Source organism: Bombyx mandarina, chromosome 22, assembly GCF_030267445.1.
Source record: "Bombyx mandarina strain Sakado chromosome 22, ASM3026744v2".
In the NCBI taxonomy this organism is placed as follows: domain Eukaryota; kingdom Metazoa; phylum Arthropoda; class Insecta; order Lepidoptera; family Bombycidae; genus Bombyx; species Bombyx mandarina.
The window spans coordinates 8,113,784-8,141,742 of record NC_143228.1 but is presented as its reverse complement, the minus strand read 5'-3'; the positions used below and the strand labels follow the sequence as shown (position 1 = coordinate 8,141,742).

The 27,959-nt window shown below is 37.0% G+C and overlaps 1 protein-coding gene across 1 annotated transcript in view; it reads left to right on the top strand.

The window, feature by feature from the left end:
* The window catches only part of LOC114251339 (uncharacterized), a 45,357-nt gene extending 33,422 nt beyond the window's left edge, over window positions 1-11,935 (top strand). Inside the window, exons 41-46 of the mRNA XM_089737019.1 lie at window positions 4,837-4,967; window positions 5,893-6,432; window positions 8,123-8,311; window positions 10,668-10,930; window positions 11,011-11,199; window positions 11,279-11,935. Of these exons, the coding sequence (XP_089593145.1) occupies window positions 4,837-4,967; window positions 5,893-6,432; window positions 8,123-8,311; window positions 10,668-10,930; window positions 11,011-11,199; window positions 11,279-11,732 (1,766 nt within the window). The 3' untranslated portion in view covers window positions 11,733-11,935. The remainder of the gene's footprint in view (window positions 1-4,836; window positions 4,968-5,892; window positions 6,433-8,122; window positions 8,312-10,667; window positions 10,931-11,010; window positions 11,200-11,278) is intronic.
* The last annotated feature ends 16,024 nt before the right edge of the window (window positions 11,936-27,959 follow it).

Below are 27,959 nucleotides of genomic sequence, written 5' to 3'. Positions count from 1 at the left end.
GTGATCCCACCTACGCAAATTCCACCTGGTCCATCAAAAGAAGTCCAAGTTGAGTCTTCAGGCCACATAAGCTGTAAAGCTCTTGGATTATTTGGGCTGCCAAGTCAGCCTTACAAAAAATCAATTAGTACACTGGTTCAAGAGATGACATGTTTAGGGATTCGATGGAAAATTGCGAGAAATAAAGTGGCCACTCAACAACATCCTAGCTCTAACTCTGACGGAATTACATCAATCTATGCTAACTTGCAAATTGCGAACTTGAAAATTCTTGCGAAGTTTCAAGAAAAAACACCCCCGTAAAAACGGGCCATCCTACATGTGTTAACAATTAAATGCAGCGCTGACGCGGAGCCCCATCTCAGACATTGCCGATACACAAAACCAACCATTTCCTGGCAACGGAAGCTTCGGACATGTGTAGGGGTTACAAATGCAGTGCTGACACGGAGTCACATGTCAAACATTGCCGAGACACAAAACCAACCATTTCCTGGCAACGGAAGCGTCGGACATGGGTAGGGGTTACAATTAGACAAAATATTAACGTCCTGTCTATGGTCAGCTCAACAACTGAAACGGCTCAGCCACAAAAGAGCTATTTGCAATGGTAGTGACAATCAAAATGAATCTGAAAGTATTTCACTAGCGTTGACCTTTCGATCTTTAAACCTAAGCGATAAGTTCAAGATAACTGTCAGCTTATAATCTCTCGGGGAGATACAACATCGTAACCGACAGGCTATCACGAGGAAATCAACCTGCGAAATGGCACTTTTTACCACAAGTGACCACAAAAGTTTTTCGAAAGTGGGGTCATCCGGATATAAACCCATTCGCCGACCAAGATTGGATACCTTCAGCAGACCGTAGAGGATGCAACTAGCATGGAGAATTCCTCCTCTCAACCTTCTCCCCAGAGTACTGACTCACTTCAAGTGTCTAGGGAACCTACCTGGTAGAGTTCCCAGACTGAGCGAAAGCATTTGGGTTCCAAGCCCTCAGATCCCGAACGCTAGATAACGCGCACGAAATCCAAAACCTGCCTCCTCCACAGGGTAAACATTAACCCTGAAAGCTTAGAAAGGGGGGGGGGGGAGGTTGTACAAATAATAGACTGGTCACAGGTACACAGGAGAAGATTTATTTAAAATTAGCTGGTGTCAATCCACTTTGCCAGCATACTTACCAGCGACTAGAAGATGGTGCATATGGTGCTACAGATTTAAAATTGATCCTAAGTCTGCGGATGTTGCCAAATTCTTTTTTCTTTTCCAAAAAGAAAATTTTGCCTATAAAACAATCCTTCTGCATAAAGCAGCGCTGTTGACTTTCTGTGGGCAACATACATGTAGGACAGCGAACATTCTCAAGCTCTCTAATAAAAATTGCTATTCTAAAAAAGCCATCGGAATAACTAAACAAAATTCAACTACTTATTACAACTTTACTAAGTATAGTCCCATTCACATGAGATCCGAGAATAGTTCTAAATTGGTTTTCTTCAAACCCAGCCACCACCAGATCACGCCTCAAGGTAGCTTGAAGGACACCAACAACCATGTTGCTGGCTACTGGACGCAGAGTTAATGATCTTACTTTGCTCAACATTTAACAGAGAAAAACATCTTTCTGATACCAGTCATTGGGTCTAAAATTAAAATCCATTTTCGTCAATAATCTGCATAAGTGCTTTCTAAACATGAAACAAAAGACATGCCCAGTAAGATTCGTAAGGACTTTTTTCTAACTATGTGTGTTGTCACAAAAGCGGCATACCGTACTGTAATTGGAAACTGGTCTTCGTTCAACCTTACGAGGTAGTGGCATCAACCCATATCTAAGAAGTTGTAGATCCGCAGTAGCCTCTGAGATGGATTGGTAATGAACCAATAGACGAAATACTTTCTAGAGGCAAATGCAAATCATCCAAACGTTTACAATAATTATTTCCGAATAATAGAACTTCCTAAAGATCCTCACGATTCTTTTTTTCAAAACATTTACACCTACATGATGTATATACATCATTTATACAATTTATACATTTTCTTGTATATACAAGATAAAATGTTTATTACAAACTTATAAATATTTTTTAATTATTCAATTAACATGGAAGTTAACAACTGTGTTTTTTCGATTTAATAATTATATAAATTATGAACATTATCATTGCGCTTCATAATTTTATTATAGCTTACCTATTTCATCATAGCGTTGTGCTTAATAATTTCACCAGCAGATAACAAACACGTCTTCATAATACAATGCTGTATGTTTTCCAAAGGCACATCAATATTACGGTTTTACATAACAATAAAACCGATATTATGTGCCGAGAAGGAAAACATACAGCATTGCAGGAAGTTCTTCCTGGTGAAGACTATGAAGATCAAAGATGGCTGCGCTTCCTTTATACTTGCTGGCAGCACCTAGCGGCTAAAGATGGAACTAAATTGACTGTCTATGGTTGGACATAGACAAGGAATTTAAGCTAAGTACACACTGCTTCTTCATAATACAATGCTGTATGTTTTCCTTCTCGGCACATAATATCGGTTTTATTGTTATGTAAAACCGTAATATTAAACTAACACACTGTAAAAGTAAAAAATGTTATTTGCAATAAATAAAAAAATATTTTTAATTGTAACAGTATTTATGGCCAAACAAGATCGAAACGATGGTATTAGTTTAAATCGTACCAAGTAGGCATAGAGTGTAATGTAATAAGGCTGCATACAAAATTATTAGAATAAAACCAATACTCTGTAAGAAATTCCTGCAGGTTCTCTCAATAACGACATTGACCTATTGATCACCGAAAAAAGCATTTAATGCCAGTTTACGTACAAATGATTTATTATTATTTTAGTCATTTAAATTATAAATATATTATATAAGGTTTCAAAAAATCTAAATCTTCTTGATATTGCCGAAATGTTTCTTTTGACTTTAGTCTATGGAGGGTAGAGATAAGGAAAACCGTCTCATATGGGAGAAGCTTGAAAAAGTGTCCCACTTTCAGCACTAAATAACAGTTCAAAAATCCTCCAGAATGGCGCTAGCATAGGCACAGGTTATAATATAATACAAATAATATAACCCTGTAGGTATAGGGATACGACTAAATTAGGTAATTTGTGAAGCTTACGAATAAATTAAGAACCCTTTCAGCTTAAATTTAGACGTTTATCGCAATTTATTATAATTTCGTCGCACTCTGGCTTCCTTAATTATAATTAAATAATTACACACGAATTCGGTTATTATACTTATTAATAAATTTCAGACTCGCTAAGCACTAACACTAACTGTTAACTGGAATTTCTCTTTTTTCTCTCTCTTAATTAAAACGTTTCTTAATACTGTAAATACGTGAATTTGCACTGTAATTCCTCTCAAGGATCTACTAAAACAAAGAAGAAAAAGCCGTATTTAGAACTAAGCTGTAATACTTTTTAGAGGGTATTTTACTGAAAACTATTAAGAAAATATAATGGACTTTTTGGCGGGAACGCGAGGAGTGCAGTTGTGTGATTTGTTTTATTTTGTCTATTTAGTGTTTCTTCGGGTTTGAATGTACAATAATGGTGATTTATTAACTGTTTAATATGTGTGAAAGTGCACAAATGTGGGAAAATGAAACAAAGCCGCTGGACGTAACTTCTCGGGATCCTCCAAAAAGTCCATTGAAAAATCTTAGTAAATGACTACCATTTTACTGAGGTTATATTTCATCCCATTTCATTTCATTTAATTTCATCCCAGTTGAGTAATGTCTCAAATTAATCATCTTCATTTCATTTCACTTCATAATAATAATTTTTCATAGAAATATGAATATAAATAAAATAAGACATGACTTAAAGGTCTCAGTTACCAGGTCATAAAATCCCTTAAAAAAAAAAGAAAATATAATTATACAATTATATGTACTACATGATTTGTTCATAAGTCATTGTTGAGTTGAGCATGAAGATTCGAAACGCCTGAACTTTTAGTATTAGCAATTTTATGTTTTTGATAGTATTGATGTTGTTGCTCAAATTAATTATTAAGTCGGAATGAATATGACCGATACGCCTACCCTTGGCCTGAAATAGATGAACGACAATAATTGTTTTATTGTTTTGTTGATTTCGACATGATCGTGAAAATCAAAACGACTGTTTGTTATTACTTTCCTTTATTCGTTATAGCTACCAATGAAATAGTGTTCTATGAAAACAATCAAGGTCGTAAGAGAAAAGTTATTTATTAACGAGATACGTAGAGTATAATAATATGATAAACAATAATATTTTGTACAAGTGTGTATGTTGAAACAGCGAATAGATATCAACTTCATTTGTCAAACGTCGGTTTGCTCACTGAACCTGAGAAAAGTTAGTGATGAGCGAGAATCCATTCATTCAATATTTATTACAAAATTTGTATGTATGAGTATTAATTTCTATTGTTTCACTAGATTAACGTGTACAAAAAAAATAGGTTGTCTGTAAAGTAAATAGTTTTACGTGATAACGTCAATAGCAGAACTATTCGAACTGCTAGCTCTGACGTCACGCGAGCAGAGATAAATGTTTCAAAAGCCAACGCTTGGGCCGATCGTGCCTCTCTATCGCCTGTTCCGCGCTCTCGCTTGCACGCTAAGCTCAGACGGAACGTGACGCTTTTTCGTGCGCGCAGCCGGTGTCTATCGGCTTAAACAACGTTATCACGTCAAAAATGTATAAATTTATTGTTTGTTGACAGTATTTTAACAGTATTTTAAATAACAATATTCGGTTAATTAGTTTCTTAGTTTGTTTGTACGTTTTTTTTTCACAGTTCACTTGGTGGATCGTTTGTCAGTGAACAACGACGGTGAATTGCATCTGTCCGCACCCGCTAACTCCGGGGTTTACACTTTCGAAGTCGTCGCTACTACAGTCTTCACACTGGCTTCAGCTCTTGCTACAGTAATTGCTTTCATTAAACAATCGATATCCCATTATCTTTCTACAAAATATTTTTGTGTAATAAATGTGTAGTTATTTTTTAAACTTAGGTGGGTGGATGAGCACACGGCCCACCTGGTGTTAAGTAGTTACCGGAGGCCATAGACATCTACAACGTAAATGCCGCCACCTACCTCGAGATATAAGTTCTAAGGTCTCAATATTAGTTACAACGGCTGCCCCACCCTTCAAATCGAAACGCATTATTGCTTCACGGCAGAAATAGGTAGAGTGGTGGTACCTACCTGTGCGGACCGACAAGAGGTCCAACCACCAGTAATTATGCAAATTATAATTGCGGGTTTGATTTTTACTATTCGATGCTATTCCTTTACCATGGAAGTTAATCGTGAGCATTTGATAAGTACGTATTTCATTAGAAATATTAGTACTTGCTAGCGGGATTCGAACACCGATGCATCGCTAGATACGAATACACCGGACATATTATCCTTTAGGCCACGACGACTACAGATGTGTGCAACATTTAGGAAACATATACAAGTTACAATCAACAAAAGCCTAAAAGAAAAAGAATCTAATTAAATATCAGTATTCCCTAACCGGTCATCGTTGTCGTCGAACCTGTCGCTTGCGACGAAAGGCTTAACGAGTAAATTAACCCACAGACACAGCCCACTGAGTTTTTCGCCGGATCTTCTTAGTGGGTCGCGTTTCCGATCCGGTTGTAGATTCTGCGAAGCACGGCTCTTGCTAGGGTTCGTGTTAGCAACTTCGTCAGCTTTGAACACCGTGACCTCACCTACTAGTTAAGGTTACGCTGAAATAGTCTCTCAAGACTATCAGCTTAGACAGAAAAAAAAAATCCGTAATATAATGTATAAGATGTCATTAAAAGTAATACATTACGCGAAATTACTTTCAGGTACATTTGACAGTTGATGCAGCAACGATATGCGGTGATGATCTTGTTATGCCGCCTCTTTTAGTTATAGACAGAGATGAAGAATCACCTCACCGCGATTTAGTTGCTTTAAACCCAGAGAAACACGAAGGATGTCGTTACACCTTAACAAACCGGTGGCCGGTCGACCAAACTTGGCTATATGTTGATGATACAGGACTACACACAAGAGCCATCGACAGAGAACATGAATCTATAGCGTTCATGAAAGTATCACAAGTACAAGTTGAACTTATCCTTCATTGCGCGAACGATAAGGTCCGATCGAAGCGATCTGTTGACCAAAAGACAAATTCAATTGCCGATTATGGGTCTAAGCATTGGATACTAACAGATTCGATCCTATACAACTCTAGGCGTAGTTTTGTGAATTTGATCGTGAATGATATAAATGACAACGCACCCGTGTTTGTTGGAAAGGAAAATGAACCGATCGCTGTGGGCTACCCGATCTCCGATTTAGAAGAAGTCTTGCTACCACGCTCTTTGGCCGAGTTAAAGGTAATATTGTTAACCCCCCGATATATTTTATAATATATTCTCTTTCACACGAAAACATTAAATATGTATAAGTGGGATTTTCGACATTTTGCAATATTATTTTAAATCACAATATTACAAACTAACATACATATGTAGGTGATACCTACCCAAAAACTTTGTTTTAATTTGAATTATTTTAGTTAATCCGATTGAACGCCGTATTCGTTAAATCCTCCCAATACTTCCCGTCTGTGCCAATTAGAATTTGTATAATTAGACATGCTATAATTTTAATTTAATTTAATTTTAATAATTTACTCTAACACCCTTAACGGTAGGCAGGGCTTGGCTCTGTCCTTGGCATTGCTGAAGTCCATGGGCGTCGGTAACCACTCACCATTAGGTGGGTATGCTCGTCTGCCTACAAGGGCAACAAAAAAGTTTGAGATCGTCGTGGTCTAAAGGATAAGACGCCCGGTGCATTCGTATCAAGCGATACAACCGGTTTGAATCCGCCAAGCAGATAGGTACCAATTTGTCTAATGAATTACGTACTTGACAAATGTTTACGACTTCCACGGCGAAGGAATAACATCGTGTAATAAAAATTAAACGCGCAAAAGTACAATTTGCGTAATTACTGGTGGTAGAACGTCTTGTAAGTATCAAGACCCTGCCTATTTCTGCCATAAAGCAGTTGCGTTTCGTTTTGAAGAATAGCGCAACCACTGTACTGTTATAACTTAGACTTTAGAACTTTTATCGTAAGGTGGTTGGCGGCATTTTACCACTCAAACAGCTTGAAGGATTCGCGGCAAATGTAGTTAGGGGAGTAGTACTAGGCAGATTGCGCTTCCTTTTTAACAGGGTTTTATTAACTTGATATGTATGTGTGTTTGTTTGTTTATAACAGAATCTTTGAATGTCATTTTCATTGAGTTCAAGACGAGTAACTTGAAATTTTCCACATGTATCAACGATCGATAACACTATAATTATTTTGTTACTTCGCTTTTGTATCCTGACCCGTATTAATTAATAGGTTTAAAAAAGATGAATTTAATTGTTATTTAGGTTTATTATATTTTAATTAATTATTTCGGTATATTTTTTGAGTTATTAAACTACATACTATATTAATAAATTCCATTTTAAGTGCTAATATTTCACAACGATGAATTGACTGGCGATTTCGGACATTCATTAATTTCACATAAAACCACACTTTTGCACATTTCTAGTTTATCTCATGTGAATATATTACATGAAGCTAAAAAAGTAAATGTTGACTCATTCCTATCAAAGAACTATTTAGACATGTGTGATGTGAATATATATTTATAATTCGTATCTTGCAGATGCGTGTTTTAATAGAGTTTTTTTTCGGATAGATTTCATACAAATATTTAATAACATTTTAACTATGATACATATCAGTACCTAATCTTAATTAATAACAAAGATAATATTAATCATATCTTATCCGTGAATCAATCTCAGAACTAAAATTATCATATCGAATGCTAAGGAATGTGTTTTGCATTTGTTTTAAAGAAGAAGAAAAAAAATATCGGTCACACTGTTTATTTTTTTGAAAGAGCTCTTGTAATACGGGCATGATTTTTGCATAATTTCTCTAAAAAAAAATTATTAACGCTCAAGCGTAGCTATAATAGGGGACCTGTAAAAAATGCTCTTTAATTTCTAGGCCTCGGACGCAGATATAGGCGAGAATGCAGTCCTTCGCTACTGGAGCCATGAACCCGCAGTGGTGGTTTCTCCTACAACAGGATTCGTTCACGTACGCTCCAGAGCTCGCCTACAAGATAACCAAGAGCTTACAGTGCACGCTACAGACAGAAACGGAGAAGGACTCACCGGACATATAAAGCTACTTGTACGTAGACGCATAAATACCAGATATTGCCCACTGAGTCTCGCCGGATCTTCTCAGTGGGTCGCGTTTCCGATCCGATTATAGATTCTGGGAAGCACTACTCTTGCTAGGGCCAGTGTTGGCAACACCCCTAGTTTGAGCCCCGAGAGCTCACCTACACGCTAGGGTAAAGCTAAAATATCTTCTCAAGGCTATCAGCATAGGTAGGAAAAAAAACGAGATACACTCATAGATTATATTACCTATTGGAATCGTTCCCGTAAGTGAAATGAGCTGTTGATTCCCGAAATGAAAATTATAAGGCGATCGAAATTATAAGTCAGGCCTTTAGACCATTATTTATAGGCTATCGTTTAGGCCGACAGTCATCGTGGCCTAAAGGATAAGACGTTCGGTGCATTCGTATCTAGCGATACAACAGTGTTCGAATCTCGCAGGCGGTTGCGGTAGGCAGCGGCTTGGCTCTGCCCTTAGCATTGCTGAAGTCCATTGGCGACGGTAACCACTCACCATCAGGTGGGCCGTATGCTCGTCTGCCTACAAAGGCAATAAAAAAAAATAAAAAAAAAAATCTAATCAAGTATGTACTTGACAAATGTTCACGATTGACTTCCACGGTGACGGAATAACATCGTGTAATAAAAATCAAACCCGTAAAAATATAATTTGCGTAATTACTGGTGGTAGGACCTCTTGTGAGTCCGCATGGGTAGGTACCACCACCCTGCCTATTTCTGCCGTGAAGCAGTATTGCGTTTCGGTTTGAATGGTGGGGCAGCCGTCGTAACTATACTGAGACCTTAGAACTTATATCTCAAGGTGGGTGGCGCATTTACGTTATAGATGTCTATGGGCTCCAGTAACCACTTAACGCCAGGTGGGCTGTGGGCTCCTCCACCCATCTAAGTAAAAAAAAATGAATTAAAAAAAGTAATAATTCAACTACTTCACAACATTCAATTGCTTAAAATTACGACATGCATCAGCGATCGATGATGATTTACTAAAAACCAGATCGGTATCATCAGGATAATAATACAAATAGTATAATTTTTTGTTCTGTTTGCTATTTAAGCTTTTTTTTAGTTGTCGAACAATGTGTAGGTACTTGAAAATGCTATGTTTTTTTTTTTATTGCTTAGATGGATGGCCGAGCTCACAGCCCACCTGATGTTAAGTGGTTACTGGAGCCCATGGACATCTACAACGTAAATGCGCCACCCACCTCGAGATATAAGTTCTACGGTCTCAGTATAGCTACAACGGCTGCCCCGCCCTTCGAACCGAAACGCATTACTGCTTCACGGCGGAAATAGGCGGAAATAGGAAATATGCAACACAAATGAAGTTAATTCGCTTTACACTGTGATACTTATTTACGTAAACACCTTAATACGATTTTAATACAACTTTCAAAAGAAAAAAGAAAGTGTACAAAATAACACTAAATTTAAGTTCAAAATAAAAACCTAAAAATATTACTCCCTAATATAACACGCCGCAATGTATAAAAAACTATAACCACGAATTTCGTATCAAGTGTGTATTTAAATTGAGAATGATATTATTCGTTAAATACTCGTAGATAACGTCATTGTATGTTTTCAAATCAATTCTCCCAAGTTCGTTGTTAAATAAAAAAAGATTTCATTCAGGTACACAATGTTTTTTGGCGTAAAGTGTCTTTTAAACCCACACACACAATATGAAGTCATTTGAGTTGTCGCTAGTTTTTTCCTTAAAAACAAGACCGGGTTCTTTTTTTATATTTCCTGTAATTTGCAGCAGTTAGCATCGCAATGTTTGAATTAATTAGAACATTGAACCGAAACTAACACACTGAATCAAATGATAGGTAATATTTATGATTTCCTTTAGCAGTAAACGTAGACGCCGACCAGATTCGAAATAAATGACCTCAAATAAATAATTAAAATGGGTACCCAATATTTGTATAGGAAAACAATATTTTTTGCATTCATGTTTGCTCAGGATGTAATTAGAATTTTGAAACAAGACTCAGACTTAATTGGATTAGATTGCATTAATTAGAATTCAACAAGATGAAATCAATAATACCGGACGGGATTATTTCCTGCTAACATAAACATTTGTTCTGGCCTCTCAAAAATCAGTGAACAATTTAAACTTAATGAAAAGATATTTACAATCATCTACAACAACAGCTTAAGGCATGTTAATCAATTACTTTAACCTTCATTACCGAATCACGTTTCTTTCGCGTATTAATTTGTCAATAATACGAACCATAGATATTTGGATAACAGTATTTATTTATCTTAACATGCATTTACACAAATGCATTTCAAGTTCATAGTTGAAAATCTAATTGCAGGTGAAATTACTGGATGTGAACAACATAGCGGTTGTTACAGTTCAGAATTCATTCCTAGATGATGAAATAAAAATTATTTCACAACTAAGCACCGGTGTTGGATACGAAGTTAAAGCACTGAGGTCCGATATAATATCAGATGCCACCCAACCTAGCGACGACACAAGGAAGGAACGTGATGCGGGTGTGGCTGGAACTACCATGCAGCTCTATATTTATGGATTAAACGAACGGGAACCGGTTTCAGTGGAAAGACTAATAACGTGAGATTAAGACAACGGTAAAGCTTAATTTCTCTTTCATTGTTGCCAATGGTAACAATCAAATATTTTACTGGTTTCAGCGACATAAATAACATTGCAATCATCGTGGACATCGTGGCGAATGCCATATCTCTTGAAGATCATCTAGAAGGTCGAGAGATATGCGTCATTGCGGAACGTGATACCGGCTTGTTGATCGCGTGCATACTCCTTAGTATCCTGCTCTTCATAATAATAGTTGTAGCTGTTGTCTGGTCCATACTTAAAAGGTAAGCACGTGTAGATAAAAAAAATGTGGTCGTTTTATGTACTATTTATATAAAGCTACATTTCTAACTAATGTTACAGAAGAAAAAGTCCGCATTATTCACAATTCAGTGACAAAAATAGCATAGCGTCACGAACTGACTCACTGGGTCAGCTACCGAAAACGGAAGCAGAACAAAAGCCGAGACTTTATATAGAAGATTTAAGAAAAAGTGAACGAAAACTTCAGGAAATATTAGATGCTCCTCCTCTTGAGGAAGTTAAAGCCTCGACATCGACAGAAAAACTGAGTGAACCTCCAGCAGAATCAATAATAGACATACCTGTAATGGAACCCAGCTTGCCCATAGTAATTCAATCAATAGATAAACTTAAAGATGCAACGGATGAATCTGATGACGATGAATTTGGCGAAAATAAAAAGAACAGAAGAAAATCTGTAGTAACCTTCAACGAAAACGTAGAAAAGATAATTCATGTGGAAGATGATGATGATTCTACCTCGATTCCGGGGTACGAGATTTATAAATTATAATTGAAATTACGTGCAATAGACATGCATAATGTTTGTGAGTCACTACATAATTGACTTGATCAAGCAAGAGAGTAACATCATGTTGCGTTTTATATTAAATCTGATTAATCAATTAGATAGTTTTAAAATTATTTGAGTTGTTTTACAACATTTTTTTAATTTCTTACTCATTGAAATAAATAACAAAATTTCTTATATCTATATATCTCATATCTTATAGTATATCATATCTTGTGAAAATTAACTTTACGCCAACACAAATTCTTTTTTTCCAGACAAAACCGTTAACATCGATAAGAGACAACGGTCTCGAACACTCCCTAGATGATTTATACTAGTAGAACAACAACCTACCAGATCTCAACATATTTAGTCAATTAAAAACCCATGTTTGGGCACCATTTGCGAGCCAATGTCCTCTTTATTGCCGACCCTAAGATATTATCAGATATTTTTTATTTGTTTTGGAATACTAAAGAATCCAAGTTAGGTTTGCCGTATTCAACATTATTTCTTAGTCAAGTTACATACAATAAAATTGGTGTGTTACTTTAATCAAATCATGGTTGTGTATAGCTATACCAAGAGTTCTGCAGTGCCCTTTAACACATGAGATCGAAGTCTCAACTGCATTTAAATTTCAAAAAGAATATTCGTTAAGTAAAGGAATTCCACGTCTTACATACTATACACACAAGTCTGCTGAATCGTCTACATATTTTATTAACCCGTTTCGGAGCATATTTTTCGTCTCATTTAAAGGATTTTGACCATTTAGAGAAACGAACTTAATGAGTTTTTTGCCCCGAGGCAAATCTAAAATCAATTTTTAGATTTGTTTTCTTCTTGACAGTTTTAAAACCAGATAAGGCGTGCAGAATTTAATTTTTACTTGTCAAGTATCCTTTTGAAATCAGAGTTATATTTGTAGGCAAAAAAAGATTTAATAGTAGTAAATATTTTGTCGAAAATCCAAATATATGCTAAAACATAAACTTGATTACTTAGTACCTTCGTAAAATGTTTAGTTTCACGTTCAATGTGTTGAAAAGGAATTATACTGTTCATGCAATAACTTGCAATTATGAAGTATGTTTCGCAGCCATACTAAATATTATAATCATATTTTGCCATTTCTGTAAAGACAATAGTGAGCATAATGCGGCGACACAAAAGTTTCGGTGTCATGTAAAGCAGTGATGTAAACGAGCAGTCACCATGCCGTGTCATTACCTAAATATATTAAGCACAGTAAAACACACACTAAATTTGCAATCTTATAATAGATTTTGAAAGTTGGAGGACATTAGAGACAAAGTAGTAAAGATTTTGATCATTGCCCAAAAAAATCTAGCGCTACACATATAACTGTCACAAACTTGTAACAATATAATATTATGACTAAACTGGTATTTACAGTTACTTTTCGGTCGACCGTTTTAATGTTATTTACCTATGGATTTTGATATTCACGGGGCGGTTCGAGCCAGGTCATATCCTTTTGTAAATCATCATATAATCTTAAATTTAAAACTTGTATCTTTTTGTACGTGCCAATAAATTAATAAAGAACGTGTTTATGAATATTTGATGGTATTTTCCATTTAAATTAATATATTTCAAACTCGAATGTACTTTGAAAAGAATCAATAAACTGTATTTCTAAGTGATGATTTCATAAATGGCAAAATGTGACGCGATTCCCAATATGAACGATAAGGTCAACGTAAGCATGGTCCGTAATAAGTTTTATTGCCATATAGCTTAATTTATTAGCAAACATTTGATTAACTAACACGATCAGTGTTTTCTTTAAAAGAAACAAATGCTTCTTAGAATCAAATTCTATAGTTGTTAAATTCATCTCTTTTTCGCTTATTTTTGTCGTATTTTTTTTTTTTATGAAATTTCATAAGCTTTAAGTGCTATTTTTTAGTCTTACTGTACAAAAAAAAAGGACGTACTGAAAATTATCTCTAATAAATATACAATATGGAGACAGCATATTATATCTGGATCATGGTTTAAAGTTTTGATCAAAATGATTTAGTCTAAGTAGTGTTATTCGAATTCTCTGTACAAAATTTCGAGCACATGGTGCGTAGTTTTGTAATTCCTAAAAATTTAATTTAATTCTAATAAAAAATCCAATAACAATATTTAAAATTCACCATCACACGTAATTACATCGTAAGTCGTCGTGGCCTAAAGGATAAGACGACTAAAAGATAAGAAAGAAAGGTGCATTCGTATCGAGCGATGCACTGGTGTTCGAATCTCGCTGGCGGGTACCAATTTTTCTAATGAAATACGTACTCAACAAATGTTCACGATTGACTTCCACGGTGAAGGAATAACGTCGTGCAATAAAAATCAAACCCGCAAAATTATAATTTGCGTAATTACTGGTGGTAGGACCTCTTGTGATTCCGCACGGGTAGGTACCACCACCCTGCCTATTTCTGCCGTGAAGCAGTAATGCGTTTCGGTTTGAAGGGTGGGGAAGCCGTTGTGACTATACTGAGATCTTAGAACTATATCTCAAGGTGTGTGGCGCATTTACGTTATAGATGTCTATGGGCTCCAGTAACCACTTAACACCGGGTGGGCCGTGAGTTCGTCCACACATCTCAGCAATAAATAAAAATTCCTATACGTAATTTTTAAAACCAAAACTGCCTAATTTGGGAATACTATAATAGACTAGTCATCATTCAAAGAATCTCATAAGGTAATTAAATTATACTACACTCAAGGGGCTGCTTGATCTGATTCAAACTTTATACCGAGTTTTTAGTCATACTCAACTTTATACTGAAGGCTAAACGTTTGTATCCACGAGTACAATTTTATATAATAGAATATGGAAAAATCGCGTGAAAAGAAATGTTAGATTAAATAGAAATTTGAGGATTGAAAGTTCAACTATAATAACTGAAATGTAAACTATCCGCCTTATGGATTCGTCAAATACAATTTTCAATTGATGTTACTTTATTGCTCCTAACATTGAGAGCCATTTTATTGATCTTCTCTTTATTGTAATGTTTCAGCTATATTTCAGTACCCTACACTAAGGTATTTCGGTCTTAATGAGATTGTGTAGTGATTCTGAGAATTTCAATATTTATTAAAAGGTGGGTGGGTTCTTTTGGCTTTGTTTGACTTTCGTGAAAGTAGGGCTGCCGCGCTATCCCTTTAGGCTTCGTTAAATTCATTTAAGAGATTCCGAGAAGTGTGCTACGACAGATCTGTTCGTTTATTTACCGTTACGGTTTTATTTACCGATATTGCAACTTGGCAGTCGTTATATTTAATGAAATTATTGAACTAACAAAGGCTTGAACGTTGAAATTGCCCTTTTTTATCAAACATTACGCTTATTATATTTTTATTAACTAAATTTATATTATAAACATATGTCTGGGTAAGTGAGCTACTAACAATCCTTAATAATAATACAGCAGTTATTACTCATACTCCTAGTGTCTCTGTGGTATGGCCTATAATAGCACCACCCAGTTTCTCCCGTAGTTGTAGTAAAAAGCGACTAAGTGAATCGCCGGAGAATGAGCAGCGTTCTCTGAGCTTTAAACGAGCATACTGTGATAGCCAATAACCATTAAATAATTAGTAGACCGTATTGTCAGCCTACACGGGTGGTTTTCACTATCCTACTTATTTCTATATTGAATAAATCATGCGTTTCATCTTGAAGAGTGATATAAAAATTATACAATGCAACTGAGATCACCACGTGTTCTCCCTCCTAATGGGGTTCTTGTTGTTCCAGTGAGCGAAGATAATAACTTAGCAACGAGTGGGTCATTATTCATTCAGCTTAGTCATCCATTTTTGCAATTAAAAGTAAGGTAAGTAAGTAAAAGTCGTTGCATTAGACGCCTTTAGCTCTAGCATTATCTAGGGACAGGCTCACAGACTCCGATAACCGTACTCGTCGAACTCGGCAAAGAACTCGACGTGGAACTTAACTTAAACATCAGCTCGCTAAGTTTCTCGCTGGATCTTCTCAGCGGGTCGCGATTCCAATTTGGTAGTAGATTCATTCGCAAAGCAGCTACTTTTGAGTTGTTAGGTCTCCTTTGGAGACGCTCGGGTAGCTTGTAGCAAATTCCACTTCTCCTGGCTGAGCCCATGCTTGCCGTTCTGCCCTGGTGAAACTAGAAATACCTCCGAGCCACTAGTAATCTTTCAATCATAAAAAAAAGTAACAGTAAGCAACTTTTGAACAATTTTTTCTAACTAAAAATTATATAACTATTTCTCAATTACCAATTTTGTCTTTACGCTATTCGCTTAGTTACAACTTATTCTGTGTTTTAAAGTATGCAATAATAAAATATTGCTGAATATAAATCCTCTACTAACCCTTAACACAATGTAAAAGAAACGAAACAACTTAATCATCTAATGGAGACGGAAAGTTTGCTTTTGAACTTATTTTAGATGTTTTCAAACCAAAGTGTTTGTGATTTGATCTCCTCATTACGTTACAAAAATATCCTAGAATTAGATCAAAGAGTATATTCTATAACTACAGAAACCCACTGAGTCTTTCGCTAATGTAGTAAACTCACTCATTTGTAGAAAGTACACGTGCGTCCCTCATCGTACATTGATGGTGGTACAATGACGAATAAAAAACACAAAAATTGTCATGTCCAACAGTGGACTACTATAGACTGATGATGATAATGATGTACTAAATTTCATCACAATCGGATGAATGGTTTAGGAACGCATAGAGGACATACAAACATTGATTCTCGTTTACATGGAAGATAGATAGTTAGCTTAATGTTTAAAAAAAGCCAGTAATTTTTATTCGACATCTTCATGATATTTACGATTCAAAGCTCATTCGAATGTTGAGATAGTGCTTTAAAAGCTGCGGCGACATCTCGAGATACGAAATTCACAATGAAACGCGCCGAGCTTACGTGACTCGGCTACTGAGATCTGCTGCAAGCTTGAACATTGTTTACAGTAGTAAGTTCTCGTTGTAAACATTTGGTAAGAACGCTACAGTAAATATACGTACCGTATTTTTGCCGGTGAATTTGAATGACCGATTGTTCTTTTTCCGTTTTTTTTTTAAGTAAATAAATTTTGAAGTCAAATACTAAAGTGATTTCTACATAATGTTACATGTTACTTAAATTTTGTATTGTGATTCAATATTTGGGATACCCAAAAAACAAGTCAATGAAACAGAACATGAAAATTGCTCAATTACTAATTATAGTAGTCATAGTCAATAGTCACCAAATAGTTCTCTGTATTAAGAAGACTCGTGTGTCTAACCGCAAAATACTTCACATCCGGATAACATTCTCAGAGTCAACGCTAAAATACTTATTCACATAATCATAATGCATCCCTAAATGCCTCGCAAATAACCGAATCACTTTGATTTCGGCCAGGGAAATATTGAATGTGATAATCAAATTGTCACATATACGTATTCAAGGTCCTAGAAAAACTTATATAAATATTACCTAATCATAGTTCCGTTTTAAGCAGGCGGGGAAAACACAATCGCAATTCACCTAATTGAAATATTTGTGTCGAACATCGTAACGTATTGGTTTACTTTACAATTAGTACGCACCAAAATTATTTTAACAGAACACGCAATCCTTGGAACTTGAAATTGTGGAAAATCAGTAAATTAAATCACATTAGCAAGAACACGATGAAATCCGTAACATTAGAACACGTGCTTGTAGCGCGACATATTTTATGACAATCCCGAATCGTGACGACATTTTCATGAGAAGCTTCAATATTTACAAGTTTCGAATGAACACTTCGGATCGTCCTTCCACCGAGGAGAAGTGACAACCGCCTGGTGGAAGATGCTCTTTTCGTCGTTTCTCTATATTCTGAACTAGCTGACCTGGCAGACTTCGTAGTGCCTCAATCGATAAATAAAAGACCTAAACTTTTGTATAAAATAAACTTAAAACAAAACAAATGAAATCCGTCTCACGGGCGACATATCAAAGGAAAAACAAAATTGTTATTTTTATTTAATTCCGAGCATTTTCATATTTATATACTTTTTAAACCTTCTCTGGACTTCCACAAATAATTCAAGACCAAACTTAGTCAAATCGATACAGCCGCTCACGAGTTTTAGCAAGACTAACGAACAGCAATTCATGTTTATATATATAGATTCTGAATTGAAAAATATAACAAAAGTTTTATGGAAAAGAAACCTATATTTGGAAAAGGGCGACTTTTTTAGCGCTTTTTCTCCGTACTGAAATTACCTTTTTAAAAGAAATTACAAAGACCTGCCTGACCTAAAACATCAGGACACGTACTGCGGAGGAACATAGCGGTTCTATAAAGAACAACCGGGTGACGAATCCTTGCGTTGTCAAACGTCCATTGATCCTGACTCAGTGGGATTTCCAGGATCTATAAGCTGGCACGATTTGGATAGCCGTGAAAGTCATATCACCGAAAACCTCTGAATGGCCATGCATTAATCTGTATGATCTAATTCTACTCGCCCCTGCTGTCTAATCTGAGTTCGGTTCCGATATAGGGTTCGGATATTCTGACGGAGAGGCTGCTTAATTGCTGCTTCAACTACCACATACCACCCAAAAAAGTAACAGGTATTAAGAGCTAATCCAGTGGCGGGTACCGGAATGATAAAAGAAAACAGGACATAGACCCAGAGATCCTAATCGCTCTCTGAGGTTACATCTTATTTTGTTACTATCTAACACAAACACATAGACATTTACTCTATTCATTGAAGTCGTATAGTGAAATCTAGATGCTTAGAGAGTTTACCACGAAAGCGGATCATGGGTGAGTAGTAGACAGGTTTGAGTTTGAGTTTCGGTACTAAGCCTACAATGACTTGAACTTTGTCTTTATGATACTGGTTATTTTGTCTACGAAAATAGTTCTTAAAATTAACTTGAACAAAAAGCTCATCCTATCCGCTCCTTTTTTGGTGGTTAATGGTATTTTTTTGGTCTAATCTAATAAATCGACGGTAGACTCATTTCGAATCTTGTAACTAAGTCTAAGTGAATACCATTTTTTTTAACAAGTACGCACAATCTCCGCTTACGCAATGAAGGATTAAAATAAAACATACAAAATATGCTGAAAATGGGTCTTAGCGAACTCGGGGAACACGGGGTACACCATCCTGCCTATTTCGTGACGGACAGTTTTTGAATTACCAACTTAGATGTGAGAATACTACTACTACTGAAAGGTGATCGAGAAGTATGGAGTAGAGTTATTGTCGAGCAGGCCCTGAACCGTATTTTTTTTATTGCTTAGGTGGGTGGACAAGCTCACACCCCATCTGGTTTTAAGTGGTCACTGGAGCCCATAGACATCTACAGCGTAAATACGCCACCCACCTTGAGATAAGTTCTAAAGTCTCAAGTATAGTTACAACGGCTGCCCCACCCTTCGAACCGAAACGAATTACTGCTTCACGGCAGAAATAGGCAGGGTAGTGGTACCTACCCGCGCGGACTCACAAGAGGTTCTACCACCAGTCATTACGCAAATTATAATTTTCCGGATTAGATTTTTATTACGCGATGTTATTCCTTCACCGTGGAAGTCAATCGTGAAGATTTGTTGAGTACGTATTTCATTAGAAAAATTGGTACCCGCCTGAGACTCGAACACCGGTGGATCGCTCAACACGTATGCACCGGACGTCTTATCCTTTAGCCTTAGCCACGACGACTTCAAAAACGCATACCCGTACTTTTAATTTACACCCGAATAACATAATTAAGATCTACTGATCAACAGCACTTACTACGAGTACTTACTACCTGCTTTCTGTAAGGCACAATAAATTACAATTTAAAGAAACATAATGCTATAAATACCCTTGCCAATGATTTCAGTAACGGCATTTTCCTAATATCCGTTTTCTGTTTGGCGATTTTGTGTACATACGCTCCTAAAAACCTAGTCCTATTGTTAAAAACGAGTTCAACATTTGAATGCACGTCAGAACCAGCGAGACTTCATGTTGGTACAGCTTAGCAATTATAAAGGTCAAACCGTTAGATTTATTTTGGGCTGGCAAAATTACACACGGTTAACTCTTGAAATAAAATTGATTGAATACATACCTACATATTTCTTTAAATAGCGCAACGTTGAAAGGAAAATTTAAATTGAGAAATTTGTTTTCATCAATTTTCTTTTTGCATGCCAAAATATTCCGCTATAGCAAAAAGAAATACTAGTTTCGCTCTGAAAATAATTTTTTAATGTTATTAATGACTTTCGGCTTTGTGTATTGTGTATATCGGTATTGTGTATACACAATTTGATCGTTTCAACCCGAACGTTAGTAATTATAATTGGTTCCTACGTATCTATAATGCAATCATTATTGGGATGAAATGAATGAATGAATGAATATACAAAATATCAGTAATAATAGTTCGATAAACCAAGAAAAAGAAAAAACCTCTCAAGAATCTGCATCAAGACAATTTTTGCATTTCCAATCTGATTCTAAGATTCTGGGTGTCGACAAATGCAGATTACGATTAACCAATTGTTGTATTAATGAGTTTAAAAAATCTTAAAATAGAATTTATCTAAATTAAACAAAATATGCGTTGTTATTTTAATTTATTTTTTTATATTATCGCATGATGTTTGTATTTTTAATTTCGTATGACAAATAATATTAAAGTACCTATAACATCCAAATGGATTGGACTACAAATTCTAGACCAATTAATTATAATAAAATAGTCGAACGATTTGTGACCGTCAGTTTTTCTGATTGGTTTTCGTCTCAGAAATTTATGATTTTAAATGAAATTATTAATTTCCGTTTCCATCCTGAACAAATAGAAAGGGACATATGCGTTTCGTTAAACACTTCATCTGTGATTCGTTGTATTCAAGATTCGTAATAAAAATTAAGACATAACACTAGTGTAATGGTAAGTGGTCACCGACACTCATAGATATAGCAATACCAGGGACACAGCAAAGCCGCTACCCACTACTTCTCTCAAAGATTATCTTCAAAGCTTATTTGACGAAAGACATATCATAGCGCTCGGGAAATATCATGAAGTGGGAAATACCATAGATTGTTCATTCTAAATATAGTACGTAACAAAAAATATCCGGAAACGCACTGTGGCTGAATACAGTGGTTCCAGAGCTCTAAAAGTATATTGTTTTTAAACGATAATCTATTCAATACTACTACTAAGAAAGTTTCAATTACTTATGTATATTTAGAGCTATGATTTCATTAGGTAGACGAATTTCAGCTAAAATCAAGCGTAAGGTACACTATTTAATAATGTAAACATCACCAAGTAATTTAAAAGTATAAAACTTAATACTTGCGCTAGTACCAGAATAGTCATTTTCTAATTATTCAAACTAAAGCCAGACCTTATTATCGAAACAGCAATTTTAGAGCCCAAATCTATCTTATAATATATTTATAAACACATTACAACACATTGTTTCTTCCAAATATAAATGTTTTCCTCTTCATATTCTTATCTAAAAGCATCTTGCATTCTGGACTTTGCGGTTTACGAAAACAACGTTAATCTCCAAACTAGACATCGTACGATCATAAATAAGGGATTCATATAAATATTCTTTTAAATTTAAAATTCAAAACGGCTCTTTTAGATGGAATCGTTTGTCACATGCTCTGGGTCATTCACAGCGATTAGGAATGAGTAACTCGTTAATGGAACATTTTATTCTATCAATATAAATCGATCGATGTTCGGTCGTTTAGTTCAGCCCACATTGATAAATCGCCTGGCGGCTTTTTCGGGTGCTTTTAAAGAGCTTTAAGTGAACCAAATTATAAATTACTCGTGTACACGAGTATCACGATTACGCTTCAGGGAAAATAATAAATGAGATTACGAGATTAGCTCAAGATATCGCTTTACTCGAAATAACAAAAAAAAAACATTATTACGTAATATTTCAGGTTGTAATTACAGTAATTTTTTTATGGTGCTATTTCTAGAATGTAACGCAGGTATTTAATTATTATTTTAATTAATGAGAGCATTATTCGAGATTGACGAGTGAAATTAAAATAGCAATCTGATTAATTGTCTCGTGTATTTAGTGGTGCGAATAGGTTTAGAATAAAAAACAAAAAAAAAACGTAACACGTAACGTATTAACAGCATGCACAGTGAAGGAATAACGTTGTGTGATAAAATGAAATCTGTAAAATTTATAGATTTTCGTAATTATTATATTATATTCTTGGCAAAAAATAGTCATAAGTCCAATTCGGAAGGGTGGCAACTAAAATCCAAATATCCTTGTGGGTGGCGCTATACACGTTGTAGCCCGTAGCTCTGATAACCACTTAACACCAGGTGGGCTAGGAGCCCATCAGCCTGTCTAGATTTAAAAAAAAAACTTTTTTTATTAGATTTCTACACTAAAATAATATAATTAAATTGTGAATTCAACATGTTACAGTACAATTTTTAACGCAGTGTCAAATTTCGTTAAACTAAGCTGCGACAGAAACCTTACCACATCGGGCATACATTGTCATTTATTACCAGCGTCTCCGAATACAGCCAAAGTCATTACGTGCTAACGAACCGAGTTAAAATTATCAAGATATATTTATTATTAAAATAATCACAAGGCATCGAAATACTTAAGTTTCAAGTTGTTAAATCTGATACATTAATCTTTGTTGTGAATTAATGAATAATGAATGAGTTTCGTCTTGACAATTTTTCAGCGCTTTTTTTATTGTAAGGCTTCAGATTGCTTTCGGTCCCCAAGGGTCCCCAAAGGTCACGTAAGAGGATTTCGTATACACATCCACACATATACGTCACCGCGCCCGAAGCTCTTATGCATCAAGGTCACACGCATCATTCTCACTCACTACAAAGCTAAATGTATAACACCGTAATTTTGCTCGCCTACTAAAGTACCCCCAAAGGTCACCATAAAATTTATTACGGCGTGTCCACATAAAATGCATTCTGGGAAAAAACCCTTTCCGTACGAAATCCTCTGAGGACAACCGAGTTCAGTAACACTTAAATTATTTCTCACGCCTCATTCATGGGATTTCGTTTATTTTGTTTGATTAAAGAAATGAATTTGTTATGTACTTAATAAATGTGTCAGCCAATGGCTATGATAAATTTGAGGGTTAAATGATTGAAACAAACCTCAAATTTCATTTCCCAGCCACATTATTCGCAAATCGAAAATAATTTGTAACATAAGGTTAAGGACGCAAAACAAAAACATGTCTACCAAATATTTATATAGAAACGGATACTTCAAAAAAAAATCAAAAAGTTTCAATAAGATAAGTTTGTATCGACGTCGAAGTACAAAGGCCAAGCTAAATCACGAGACCCTCCTCATCTTCTGTGACATCGAATGATATAAATTGACGTAAAGGCTATCGTGTTGAATGTACAGCGGAATAATATTTGAAAGGCCCAGAGATTGCGTAATTTAAGTACATTTTTCATTTACAACTTACCGTGAATAAAACATGAAACAAATCATAAATTTAAGCAAACAGATTTATCGGTGGGTTGTATGGATCAGTAACTATGTAAAAAGTGAATCTTGATTGTAGCATGACGAACTCTTGAGCCGCTTAAACCTTCACGTGGTTTGTATGGCTGACTTTGTTTTTCTAACTATGCTGGTAGCCTCGAGGGGCTATGCCAGCTTCATCGAGCGAGTGGGTGAGCTCACGGGGCTCTAACCTGGCGAATTTGCTAGCATTAGCTAGGGCTAATGCTTGCTAGGGCAAGAGTAGACGCGCTAAGGTGATCTGACGAGAAACACAATGTGCTGTGTGTGAGGGCTATTTTGCTCGCCGAGCCCTTCGTCACAAGTGACGGGTTTCACGAGAACGGTGACCGATGCTTGAGGTACCTAAAACTACCGATAATAGATCGGGAGAATCCGAAATGACGTGTTTCATGCGACGGCGACTGTTTACCGTTCGGTCCGCAGGAGCAAAAATCCTCCAAAATGACAATTAACTTAAATTAGTCCGTTTATTTACGCTGATTTATTATACAATTTCGACTGGAGTAATAAGCTAAAGCGATCCACTGAGATCATAACTAATAGAGATTTACATATCTATAAGCAAACCATTTATTATTAGACTAAGCAACATACGATCAAAATATTTACAAGCAACTGCTGTTACTATTTTTCCCAAGAAAACCACCATGAGAAAAGTCAAAAGGAAGTTTAGTATGTCGAGCGCTCCGACTGACTCTCAGCGCCAGGACGAGTCCGGGTCTCCTGGTGTGAAGTTGGTTACCGGCTATAAGTCAGTGCGTCATTAGGCTGCTTATAGAAATTGGGTGACTGTTGACTCAAATACTAGTACCACAGGGCGATTAGGCCATAAACAAATCCTTAATGTTGGCACCTGGAATATTCGCGGACTCTTGAGACCTGGGCAAATCGAAATAGTTTGCAGAGAGATGGAAAGTTGTGACCTGGATGTGATGGGCTTAAGTGAGACTCACCTCAGAGAGTCCAGTCATCTTGTCATGGCATCGGGTAAGCTGAGACTCAGTGCAGGTAATCCAGAAAACAGCCTCAGCGGCGTTGGGTTTCTAGTATCAAAGAGAATGCGTGGCAGGATGATCGGGTACAATGCAGTCAATGACAGAATCATTACACTAAAACTATCTGCCCACCCTTATCCCATCAACATCGTACAAGTATATGCACCGACCTCGAATTCAAACCAGGATGAAATAGACTCTTTCTACAACAGCTTGGGGAAAGTCTACCAAGATATCACAAAGAAGGAAGTCACAATTCTCATGGGAGATCTCAATGCCAAGATAGGCAATACGCTAATGGATGACCATGTTCGCGGCATAGTCGGGAAATTCGGGCTAGGGACTCGTAACGAGCGAGGGCAGTTACTCCTCGACTTCTGTGCGGAACACAATGTTTCAATTATGAACACCCACTTCCGGCATCATCCTCGAAGGTTGTATACATGGATCTCCCCTAACGGTCAACATAGAAACCAGATTGACTATGTCATGATAGGGAAACGATGGAAATCATCTGTCCTGAATGTTAAGACGAGACCAGGTGCAGATTGTGTCAGTGACCACCAACTACTTGTTGCAAAAGTTAAAATCCGTCTTAAGTCAATCAAACAGCAGAAACCTAGGAAGGTAGTGGACATATCGGGTCGAGCGCAGGAGTTGTTTGCCAATGCCATTAAGGAGCGGTTGCGTGATTTTGCCGTAGATCCCTTCGACTCTGCAAATGTTACCAAGAAACATGGTCAGCTATCGTCAGAAGAAAAGCCCGAAAGGAGGATGGTCTTACGACTGACGCAGATAAGCATGAGTACAGACTGCTGCATCATGAAGTCCAAAGACTTTGCAGACGTGACAGAGATGCCTATATAAGTGCTGTCTGCGACGACATTCAAAGGAATTCTGAACGCATGCATTCTAAGGACATGTTCCGCAGAGTGAAGCTGTTGGCCAAAGAGTACAAGCTGAAAACCTGGACTATTGAGGACGACCGTGGTAACCTCATCATTGACAGGCAGGCTGCGCTAGACAGATGGAGGAGATACAGTGAACAGCTATATTGCGAAAAGGGCTGCAATGATATTGAAGAAAGGGTGGACTATAACCAATATGAGCCAGATATCCTTCTTCAAGAAGTTGAGGCAGCAATCAATAGGCTGAAGCAAAAAGCATGCGGAAGGGACAGCGTAACCGCTCTAATGTTAAAGAGCCTAGGCTCGGATGGTGCCAAGATTTTACACTCCATTTGCCAGAAAGTATGGCGTACTGGCCAGTGGCCTGAAGACTGGACGGAATCAATATTAATTCCTCTCCATAAAAAAGGCTCCACGCGCAAATGTGAGAACTACAGGACTATCTCCATAATCTCGCATGCCAGTAAAATTCTCCTCCATATTATCAATAAAAGACTGGAGAGTTTTATCAGTAGGCAAATCGCAAAAGAGCAAGCGGGTTTTGTTAAGGGTTGAGGAACCAGAGAGCAGATCTTAAACATAAGGCAGTTGATCGAAAAGGCAAGGGAGTTCAACGTCCCGATGGCTCTCTGCTTCATTGACTACGCCAAGGCTTTTGACTGCATCAACTGGAAGAAAATGTTCGACGTGATGCAAGAGATGGGAATACCGGACCACCTCGTCTCCCTTGTTCAGACTCTATATATGCATGGAATTACGAGAGTCAGAATGGACAATGAGTTTTCCCATCCATTTAAGCCCGAACGTGGAGTCAGACAGGGGTGTATTCTCTCCCCACAACTCTTCAACCTCGTCGGTGAACACATTATGAGGCTCGTTCTGGAGAACTGGGAGGGGGGTATTCGTGTAGGAGGCCACCGAATTAATAATCTTCGTTTCGCTGATGATACCACTATAATCGGTACCTCGGAGCGAGAGTTGCATGAGCTTCTGAGGAGAGTGGAAGTCGTTAGCAAAGATTACGGACTTTGCATCAACCGATCCAAAACGAAACTGATGTTTGTCGATAGAGCTGGCACAATGACACGCACTCACGAGCTGCGTGACGTGGACGTGGTGCAGGAATTTGTGTACTTGGGGTCATTAATATCCAGTGACGGTGATTGTGACAGGGAGGTGGTCAGGAGGGCCCAGATGTCAAAATCAGCCGTGAAGCGATTGGAGAAGATTTGGAGAAATCGCAGCATAAACAAAAAAACTAAGATAAAGCTCATGACAACCCTTATCTTCTCCATATTCTTGTACGCTTCTGAGACGTGGACCCTCAAGTGCCGTACCCGATCGAGAATTGACGCATTTGAAATGTGGTGTTGGCGCAAAATGTTGGGCATATCATGGACGGAGCGCCGAACAAATGCGTCAATTCTCGAGGAGCTAAACGTCAAGACCCGTCTATCTACAATCTGCATGCAGCGTCTCCTCAAGTACTTCGGACACGTGGCCCGACAAAATCCCGAGAACTTGGAAAAATTTATAGTTGTAGGTCACGTGGAAGGAAAGAGAAGTCGAGGAAGATTGCCAACCAGGTGGACGGACATTATCAAGGAGGCCACAAACACCAGCGTCCCGGGCGCCATTAAGCAGGCCAAATGCAGGCAGCATTGGAGGAAGCTGGTGCAAAAACTGGACCAAGGTGGTCACGACCCTCAGCAATGAGGAAACGACAGAGAAGAAGAAGAAAAGCTGTTACTTCTCGCTTTATCATTAAGTTATTGTCTCCTTAACTTATTTACCCACCACTTATTCTAATCTTGAGAATTGGTGATGGTTTGGTTGGATTGGTTGCGAGACCGCACAGATAATTACCATCACTCTGTCTATTTCTACTGTGAATCGATCATGCGTTTCGGTCTTTGAAGGGTACGGCAGTAATGGATCTATTATGCTGAGCGGTAGTATTTATATTGCGTTGTCTATGTTCGGCGCACATAGCCATACCAGACTACTGGCGGTAAGACCTCTTGTGAGTCCGTGCGGGTAGGTACCACCACCCTGCCTATTTCTGCCGTGAAACAGTAATGCCTTTCGGTTTGAAGGGCGGGGCAGCCGCTGTAACTATAGTTGAGACCTTAGAACTTATATCTCAAGGTTGGTGGCGCATTTACGTCATAGATGTCTATGGGCTCCAGTAACCATTTAACACCAGGCGGGCTGTGAGCTCGTCTAACCATCTAAGCAATAAAATAAAAAAGACGGTCCCTAAGGTCATCTGAATAAAAACAAATATTCAAAACATTTATTCCTACAAAACATTTTCGCTTCTAACTGTTAGCTGCCGATGACATTATGCCTAATAAAAATCATGTAATTAGCATATCCTCGTAAATATTATTTCAAAATTTTCTCCTTATTATTGTTGCGGGTTCTTCCTTCGCAAAACCGTTACGGCAACGCCTATCAATCATGTTGAAACTTCTACAAAAAAGTCATAAATTCTTACCAGACAGCTCGTTTCTTATGTTTTCAAGTTACGTGTTAATCAGCTATACAGTTATGTTTAAAACATCGTAATGCATGCACATCCTTACTCTGAAAGCTCAGTCAATATTTATCAACTGTAATTTCTGAGATATTTTTCATGACTTTACTTTTGAAGAATATTCAGGTCTTCTATAATATGTCTGATAGATAAAAACAAA